This window comes from Amborella trichopoda, chromosome 11 (genome assembly GCF_054954075.1).
Source record: "Amborella trichopoda isolate Santa Cruz 75 chromosome 11, AtrichopodaSantaCruz75HAP2 v2.0, whole genome shotgun sequence".
Taxonomy (NCBI): Eukaryota; Viridiplantae; Streptophyta; class Magnoliopsida; order Amborellales; family Amborellaceae; genus Amborella; species Amborella trichopoda.
The window spans coordinates 25,767,157-25,777,395 of record NC_142346.1 but is presented as its reverse complement, the minus strand read 5'-3'; the positions used below and the strand labels follow the sequence as shown (position 1 = coordinate 25,777,395).

Here is a 10,239-nt window from a genome sequence, read left to right as displayed (position 1 = left end):
TAAGCGAAGCAAACGTAATTGGGTCGCATTTTCAAGAAAAAGTGACTCCTGAAAATCTAAATCCTAGGAACCAAAGGGACCTAAAGGTAGTCACTTGGTTAATGTATGGAGCGATGATATACGGGGGTAGATGTACTCTCTAATGGTAATTGCTTGGTGAATGTACGGAGGGATGATGTTTGGGTAGATGGACAAATGAATTTCTATTATTGCGATACGTAGGCACGAGGAGAAATGAAATTTCAAGGTATAACCACACATGAAAGCCCTTTAGTTTCTAAGAAAACAAGAGAAATTTGAGGTTTCACATTGTTCTTGGGTTAACATTTATCTTGGAGTAGCAAATATCCAAAAGTTTAAGTCAATATATCGATTAATGTGACCAAAGCAAACGCAAGAAAGAGAGATCCTCCGGTGAAGGCAATGACCTGCTCAAACAACAAATCTGTCACACTTCACATTTGACGATTTACAAGTCCTAGGAATCAGATTTGTGCATGCAATAAACACAATTACAGATAAGCATGCAAATAACATCAACGAAAAAGCTCTATTAAGTCATCTTTTCACACATACATGCATGCGCACACGCACATACGTCTGCATGCACACATGCACATGCAACACAGACAAACGTGCATGCACACACCCACACATATGCAGACACTTGTGCACGTGCACACACACATATGATGCTCATGAATCCATAAATATTGGATGACTAGTAGAATGCCCAAGGAGATCTCCACATTTTATCATCAAATAGAAGAGTGAGAATGAAATGACTCGTCAGATAAATAAGCTCATAGAGAAGCTGTCATTTGATAGGAACAAAAACACAAAAATAAGAAGGTCTTCTCAGGTCAAGAAATATGAGAATTCATCCTGCGATGTACTACAGGCATCTTCTTAAACTGACGTAACAATACCCATGACCCATAGCCCATCGCAGGGTTTCATGATATTGTCCATCAAAGTCAACCAATAAATGAGAACACAATTTTAGACCCCCCCCCCCCCCCCCCCCTCCCCCCCCCAAGGTACAAGTATAGGTTACACAGACCTTCACACACAATCGCAATGATGCATGGAGGTCATCACTTCCGCACATGTAGGCATACCCCAATGGGCTGCTTCGCGAACAACTATATAGTGTATATGCCATGCGATGGCAATGATGAGGATTTTGGCACCCCTCAAGCTAGCCAACCGCACACAAGGGTCCCTTGGCCAACACCCTAGGCATCATTCCAACCTCATCATAGGAGGACCCTGTAAATGCTCCACAATTGTGCCAAATGCCCAGGGCTACAGGGTTTTAGCTATGAACCCTGGCCAAGCTCGTTAAAGCCCAGGTGAGTCACAGCATCAAAATGCCTCCTTTGGTCTATCTGAATTGCATTCCTTTGGTCCCACCATACCATACTCCCACTGGAGTTATCGCATTACTACAGTCATAGTTTTAGATGCTCTCATAAAGCCTTTAAATAGGCACATAATGCCAAGACCTCCCACTTAGCTTTCGAAGGCCTTACAATATCTCTCAAGCATATCTCACTTACCCTCTCATGCACATTACATTGTACATATTTTGGCGAACTCTTACGCAACCGATCCTTTCATCAAGGATTCACTATCACAGCTTTTGTGGAAGATACAAAGCCTATATTTCTGGTACTCAGATTTCGTCCCGATTGTGGCAGTAGTCCATCTTGAGATCCTTGGTCTTCTTGTATAGTCATGACCTTTCACTAAAGCAAATTACAGACCTTGTTGTGGTAGCAGATCTTCACGCACCCTCATCGCATGGGGTTGTCCTCAATAGCTTGAGAAAGTTTTTCAACCATGCGCTTCTTTTGCAGCTTGACAACCTGACCACATATCCTGGTTATATAGTAGACAACGTCATAGTATGATGTTCCAGCTGCACCAAGCATAAGCAGGCATTCCCACTAAAGTATTAAGTCATCTAGATCCCTTAGACAGTTCATAATGGAATACCTTTATAACTGAATATCCAAACATCTAAAAGTAGTTGTAACTGCAGCAACTCCCACTCAAACAAAAAAACACATATACCATGTCATATCTCAATGCCCTCATGTGCATGCCATGAGCTTGTTCAACAAGCTTCATGCAAAAATAACTTTTGCCCAACAACAAAGGTTCAAACGTTTCCCCAACAACAAAGGTTCAAACACACTTGCCTCTTGGTTGTAACCCCACTTGCCTCTTGGTTGTAACCCTTTACAAACCAAGTGGTCTTATCCACACAACATATGTCAAGGAAGCCAAACAAAATCGGCATCCTAACAAACAGGTCTCAAAATGGTAGTTAATATTTATATGAAAACATGAGTCAATATATATGGGTACCTAAAACCGATGCAATCACAATGCTCTTATGAGTGACACATCTCCCATCTTATAAAAACAATTTCAAGACTCAATGTTTTCCCTTCTAACAAGACTCTTGACTTAGAATAATTTCATTAGAAATGTTTTTAAGAAACAAAAATTGGCAGTTTGGCATGATTTTCACAAACTAAGTGGACCTCGCAAGACTGTAGGGTCTCTCTGAACATAACCTATCAATCTAGCTTTCTCAACACCAAAGGTCCTTTGTTTTATCCAATTCTTTTTTCAGAAAAAGGATTTAATCTTTTTTAAAAATCATTTTTTATCGCATTCATTTTAATTTCACCAAGCCATGTCCTATCCATTTAGAAATGAGTCATAAAAGTCGAGCTATGATTTCTCCAAAACAAAGTAGGACCCAAAATGTAGATGGTTATCAAAACCTGAGATCCAAAGAAAATACGCACTTGCTGAGCAACACGGAGAGCCTACGATGAGATCCTTATCTCATTCAGCATGCTGCGTCAGAGGACAATACTAGGAGGACATACAACACAAAAAATATATCGAGGCATACAAAAAACGTGCATCATTTCTTTGCGCTACATGTTTGAATGAGCCATTCCCATCTCTAGTACTTGATACATAGGCTATGAACCTTGATCAAATCACTAAAATCACATACCTTATGTTTACTACCTTATGTTTACTACCTTAAGCAGCTCACACAATTATAAGAAGGTATATATATTTAAGGGTATCTAGAACCGGATCTTTCAAGCTTGTAGCATCTATCAACTGATGCCCTTACACTCGAAACAGCCAAGACATAACTAAAAAAGAAAAAAAAAAGGTCAAGTGAGACTCATATGGCTCTTTTAATTATTGAATGATCTTTCCCTATATAACCTAACCATGTGAAGTGGGATAGATTTTATAACTTTTGACCCCGTAAGCCACAGTGTGTAGTACCGGGCCTCCCTTGATTCTTGCTTTGCTTGTTGATGAACTTTGTAGCCTTGGAACCAGGTCTCACGAGTAATGAAGAATCACTTTTGGTTATCAACTGCACAGAGAAGCTTCTGATTTTCGCCCTTTGGATTTTCCCTACTTTATAATGAGGAAGTTTTCCTATCCGTGCCATCACTTCAGAAGTAACACCTTTGACTTTTCCACTGATCTTGGGGATTTAGATTGCTTCCAAGTCTCTCTACAAGTCCCTTGATTGTCTAAAATAAAGAGAAACCAAGATGCACTTCACAAGTACGTCATGTAATTCTTGGATTTTCTGCAGTGTCCTGACGGAGGACCCTCCACATAGGGTTTCATAATTCCCCAATTTTGCATGATTTCTCTCTGAAATTTTATTACCATAAAGTACTATCGTAACAAAGTAACAAAACTTAGAATGAGCCTTAAAACCTTCCATTCTATGGGAGTACAAATTAGTGACTTCACATGTGACACTTTTGGATTTACTGCAGAACAGAGGATGAGCATTGTAGAAAAATCACAATATCTCTCAAGTTACAAAGAATTTCTCTCCGACGATTTGTGTCTAAAAATGAACACAAACACTGAAAATACTCAATGAAGAACCCAAAAGCATACTAGTTCATGGGTCTATGAATTATGACATTCACGTCACTTTTTAATTCACACCACTGATACTCGGGATGACCACCTTTCAATAAAATGGTCTTTTCTCTCAATAAACATAGGATTTCTCACTCAAATTTTTTTGTTGAAAACTAGACTCAAAACAAAATTATAACAACGTGGTGCGAGCCCCAAATAATATTATGTCATAAAACAGATCATGCTGTAAAAATTCAAGATGAGCACTCTTCAATAAAATTACCTTCTCTCTATCTGCATGGAGCCTTTCAACATTTTTGTTTGAAACTAGACTCAATATCACAATATAAAAACTCAGTGGGCCCCAAATCATTCTGTTAAATATGAATACAAAACAGAGACACTGACGTTACACAAACAACCCACATTGTAGAAAACAGAATTGAGCACCTTTCAATAAAGAAACCATATCTCCCAAACTACAAGAGCTCTCTCCATCAATTTTCTTTTGTTTCAAAGTAGACTTAAAAATGGGTGAATAACAATCAGATCCCCTCCAAAAATAATACTAATTATTGGATAAAAAATGCCAAGAAAAGGAGTACATAATTCCTGAATTCTGTTGGATTAGAACTAGCACCTTTTAATGATGAGTGCATAACTCTCAATGCCCACATAATCTCCGACTTAAATTTTGTAGGGAGATACTACTCTCAAAACCACAAATAAAAATATGGTATGCCCAAGAAAAGTAACTCATCCTATGGTCCATATCAATGAGCCAAAACCCTAATTTGCAGAGTGCTTTTCAGTGCCTAAATCAAAATAACAAATCTTTCGGAGGTGCATGACTTTGACCACAAAACCATTGTATCCCAAGTTTCAGATTCAAAAACAATAAAAATAGAAAAAACAAAAAAAATATGGCAGCAAGAGAACCAGATCTACTACTAATGAAAGGTGGAATATGTGATCTAGCCAAGTATATGCAGTTAAAATTTCTCCTTTCTTTTACTTATATAGAGTCTAGAATGCCTACAAGTATCTAAAATACATCTTTAATTCATAAAATTAAACCCTAATACAATATAAAATTATCACTTGCAAGCCATAAAAAACCTTTTTGCTCAATTAACATCAAAACACAACATAGAAGAATGAATCAAGAAACATAAATCCATAAAAAGACACATTACCTTGACAAGGGTCACCCCAAGAACTTATTACACCCCACTCAAGAGCAGCACACCAATGGCACAGGATCGAGGTCTTTTCAAATTGTCTCACTATGAGAAGGCTTGGCAAACCCTAATAGCATGAGAGCACAAGCCATCACATCACAATGGGAGATGGTTCTCTTCATCTAGGTTTTTCTTGAGGCATGTCACCCCTTTCATCATGCCTTGGGCATCGCTCCCTCTTTTTCCCTTTTTTATTTTATTAAATAACGAATGCAATGGGAGGTAGAAAGGATTGTTGGTACCAATGATGACTGAGGTCATAGATACATTCGTAGGATTAAGATATCGGAAGTGGAAGAAGCTTTAAAAAGGATGAATATAAGAAAGGCTTTAGGACCAGATGATATCCCGATAGAGATTTGAAAGTGCATGAGCATTGACTGGCTGACGAAGATGTTCAACAAGATGTTAAGAATAAAGAAAATGTCAGACGAATGGAGGAAAAGTATTGTGGTACATATTTACAAGAACAAAGGAGACATACAGAATTGTGCAAACTATCGAAGGATCAAGATTATGAGCCATACTATGAAAGAGAGTCATTGAGCAACAACTAAGACATGAAACGAGTGTATCTGAAAACCAATTTGGTTTTATGCTAGGAAAGTCAACAATTGAGGCTATTTTCCTACTTAGGCAACAGATTGAGAAGTTTAGGGCAAAGGGAAAAGACCTCCATATGGTCTTTATTGATCTAGAGAAAGCTTATGATAGAGTACCTCAGGATTTGATTTGGCGGGTGTTGAAAAAGAAAGGTGTCTCTAGACACTACATCAACTTGGTGAGAGATATGTACGATGGATCGCTAACTAGTGTCCGAACAACTCGTGGAGAGGAAAGTGAGTTTTCAATGATATTAGATCTACATCAAGGGTCAGCATTGAGCCCGTACCTCTGTCTTAGTTATGGACGACTTAACTAGGCACCTATAGGATGAGGCACCGTGGTGCATGTTGTTCACAGATGACATAGTTTTGATTGATGAGACCCTAAATGGTCAACACAAAGTTAGAACTTTGGAGGGATGCTCTAGAATCCAAAGGTTTTAAAATTAGTTAGACAAAGATAGAGTATATAGAGTGCAAGTTTAGTAATAATAGGAGTAGAGACGAGGAAGTAGTTATGCTTGACGGCCAGGAAATACAAAAAAGACCGCACTTTCGATATCTTGAGTCGATATTTCAGAAAAATAGAGAGATCGAGGAAGATGTGGCATACAAAATTAGAGCTAGGTGGGCGAAGTAGAGATGTGCAACTGGAATTTTATGTGATCGCCGCATACCAATGAGGCTAAAGGGCAAGTTTTATAAGACAACGGTGAGACCAACTTTGCTCTTTCGGGCGGAATGTTGGGTGGAAAAAAACAATATGCCCTACCCATAAATGAGTGTAGCAGAGATGAGGATGTTGAGATGGATGAGTGGCAAGACAAGCAGTGATAGAATTCGAAATGAATCTATTCGAGAGAATTTAGGCGTGGCACTATAGACGATAAAATGAAAGAGAATAAACTTAGATGGGTTGGCCATATGTGGTGCCGACTAAATACAGCACGTGTGAGGTGCGAGTCAGTTCAAGTGGAAAGACTGAAAAGGGCAAGGGGTAGGCCCACAAGAACATAGTTGGAAGTAATCTGAAAAGATATGGGGACTAATGGCCTCACTGAGGAGATGGATTTTAATATAGCAGAATGGAAAACCAGGATTCATGTAGCCGATCCCAATCAATTGAAAAAAGGCTAAAATGATGAATAAAAAAAAATGAATGATTGGGTAAAGTGAGATTAGAAAGAAAAATGGAGAGAGAGTGTGCCACTCTAAGAGAGTTGAGAGAGAGAGAAAAGGATCTAGACATTTGTATAGAGGCCACCCCTGGTACTTATAAACACAAGTTAGGGTTTATGGGGTGTAGGTTTGCCATCTTTCGAGAATTGAGATTAATTTTGATCGTCGATCTGAGGAGATTTGTAGGATGTAGAAATCTCAATCACCCAATCCCTAAATCAGATGATTAAAGTAAAGGTTTTGGAACCATTATCCCTCAATTTCCTTGACCCGATCCCATCAAATATTCGATTTGAGGAAATATAATATAGTTTTCAAAAAAATCTCAAGTTATGGTTATGCCTTTATGGAACATCTTACTAAAATTTGAATCAATCAATCCTATCTCTCTCAACAAAATTTACTAAATATTTTCCATAGCCTTGTACTTCTTCTAGAAGCCTTGCACAACAAGCCAAGAGAGAGAGAGAGAACAAACAGGTGAGGCGTGGAGGCTATGTGGGTCCCATGTGGGCCCCATGCCCCATTAAGGTGGGCCAAGACGATTCTGAAACACAGAAGAAAATTGTTCGCTTATCAAATTATCTATCGAGCCTTGAAAAAGATTCAACAAAAGACAGAAACAAATCCACTATCTGTTTTACATCAAACAATACGTGGAGTAACTCCCGATATAGCAGTAAAAGCAAGACGTGTAGGCGGATCGACTCATCAAGTTCCCATTGAAATAGGATCTACACCAGGTAAAGCACTCGCCATTCGTTGGTTATTAGGGGCATCCCGAAAACGTACGAGTCGAAATATGGGTGGGGCTTATTCCAAATGGGCCCCCACTAACCCTTATTAATTTCATAACAAAATAATGTGATTTTTATAGCTCTCTATCTATTTTTAAAATAGCTTCGTATTTGCAGAAGCTTGGAAAATCAATTTATAGGTATCTAAAAATGCTTTTCGATAAAATAAACTATCGTCCTGAAATCTGAATATAAATACTATTTAATGTCCCATAATTCAAAAAAAAACATATCTAAATATTATCCAATGGGAATTGGATCCATCGGGTCAAGGAACACACAAATTCACTGAGGCACTCCATCTATTCTAGCAACCGTACTACAGTCATCTTCTCAAACTGACCCAACGGAAACCCATAACCGTGGTTCATGATTGATCCATCAAAGTCAGCCAATACATGACGAGAACACAGTTCTAATCTATAGATTACAGGTCCCCTTAGGGACAAGCCCAAATCACACAAGCCATCGCACACTATTGCAATGGTGGATGGGGGTCATATCTTCCGCACGTGTACACATGCCCCAACGGGCTGCTTCTTAAATGCTATCTAGTGTACCTGCCGTGTGATGGCAATGATGAGGATTTTGGTCCTTGTCCCCTTAGGCCAACCAACCGCACGCAAGGGTCATAGTAACCTGACCAACCACCCTTAGCTTCTCCGACCTCATTAAGGGATGACCCTACACACCCTCCATAATTGTACCACATGCCTAGGGCTATAGGGTTTTAGACATCAACCCAGGCCTAGCTCATCAAAGACCAGGTGAGTCAAGGCATCAAAATGTCTCTTTTGGTCCCTCTGAACCGTAATTCTTTGGTCCCTCTGAACCGTAATTCTTTGGTCCCACGGACTCTAGTACCCATTGTAGCTATAACATCACTATAGTCATAGTTTTACATGCTCTTATAAGGCCTTTAACTCTCATAACCCCAACATGGAGTAGGCAACCCGAACATCAAAATGAACAAGGTGAATTGGTTTAGAACTTCTATTTTCACTAAAAGGAACGGAGGTTCTACAATGTTTAGACAATTGGCAGATCTCACATTGTAACTGAGAAACATCCAAATAGCCATTATTTTAAAGAACATCTGCATGGCACCTAGGGGCCTAGAGGACCTTAAAGCGCACACCTAGGACTAGGGGCCCTCCCTAGGTGCCAATACGTGGGTACCCGCTCATGACGCCCAGGAGGGTGCCAAGCACCCAGGTACTGGACCCTTTTTTTAGAACAAAGTCAATTTTAGACTCACAATTTTTTCATAAAAGGCTATTGGGGGTATTCTAAACCCCAAAGTGAAAAAAAATGGAATCTAAGCCTCCAAATCTATTGATTCTGGGATCTCTGGGAACCGAAAGAACATCTTAGATATATTTTTTTTTCATCTTGTCTAGTTGTGATCGTGCTCATGTGTCAATATGGAGTACGACATACTTAATTTGGATTAGATAGTTGAAGGTTAATACACCATGGACTTGTTATGTTTTTTAGTTTTTTCACTCAATTTTCAATGATTTGAAGTTTTGAACATGTTGGAACACTCATGCATATATGGTTGCATGGAAAAAGTTACTTAGAATACATAATAGTGAAAAAAAATACAAAATTAACAAGACATAAATGCAACTTTTCACCTTTGGGCACCTAAGGTTCTAGGCGCCCAGCTGGCGCCTGAGCGCTGGGCGCAACTAAGCCGGTAGCCTAGGGGCCCCTAGAGTTTTTTGAAGACCAAAAGAAACAAAGTTATTGGGAAACAATAATTTTAAGGATTTTACGGACATGTAGCCTAGGTGGGTTTGGCACAAGAGTACTTGCTCTTCACTGCAATACTCAAAATTAAGAGCAATATAACTACATCCCATGTTGAACAAGTAAAACCCATTGTCCTCACAACCGCCACTTATCGTCTTCCTCATCATCGAGTCCTAAAAACACAATGAGATATATAGAAGTTATACTCAGTTTAGTTGTTCTGCCAGGATGCTAACAACGAGAAGCTTGGAAGGAAAATAAGGTACATATATTACAAAGGGCAAGGACAAGGATGATGAAAGCTTTTATGTTGCACTCCCAAAGGAACTAGTCAAGGATCCATCAACAAGTTTAACTTCACTAGAAATAGTAGAAAAGGACAAAAACCAACTTTCTTACTGGTCCTATGATCAATAGCCCTTGAATCAATGATCAAGGATGTAAAAGAAGTGGACTAGGAGACCTTATTTGCAGATGCATATGTACCTGGCTGCTCTGAGCTGCAAGAGGAATTGAGTGCAGCCAATTGGTGAAGTATATCTTTGATTGCCTAATCTCTGGAATTGAATACAGTGGGTTGTTCGCAAGAGTCTCCTCCCCCTCAGTTAATATTATATTGGCACATGCAGTCGTTTGTTTCAATCTAAAGTGTGGATACAAGTCCAAGCAGTGATCTCAGGTGTCTCCTCTTGTCACAATGCAGCATTTTAGTTTCTCCTTTTC

The 10,239-nt window shown here is 39.1% G+C and overlaps 1 protein-coding gene across 16 annotated transcripts in view; it reads right to left on the bottom strand.

The window, feature by feature from the left end:
- Positions 1–240: 240 nt before the first annotated feature.
- LOC18427010 (GDT1-like protein 1, chloroplastic) overlaps positions 241–10,239 on the bottom strand; it is a 43,550-nt gene continuing 33,551 nt past the window's right edge. For 11 of the 16 annotated variants that reach the window (XR_016044768.1, XR_016044772.1, XR_016044770.1 and 8 more), the window contains one exon: positions 241–428. Coding sequence is in view for 11 of the 16 variants with exons in the window: in XM_088852229.1 (XP_088708355.1) it covers positions 357–428 (72 nt within the window). In the remaining 5 variants the exon portion in view is untranslated. Of the gene's footprint in view, positions 429–794; positions 1,885–10,239 lie in introns of those variants that run through there. The other 5 variants (XR_016044769.1, XM_088852230.1, XM_088852243.1 and 2 more) reach the window with 3 other exon arrangements.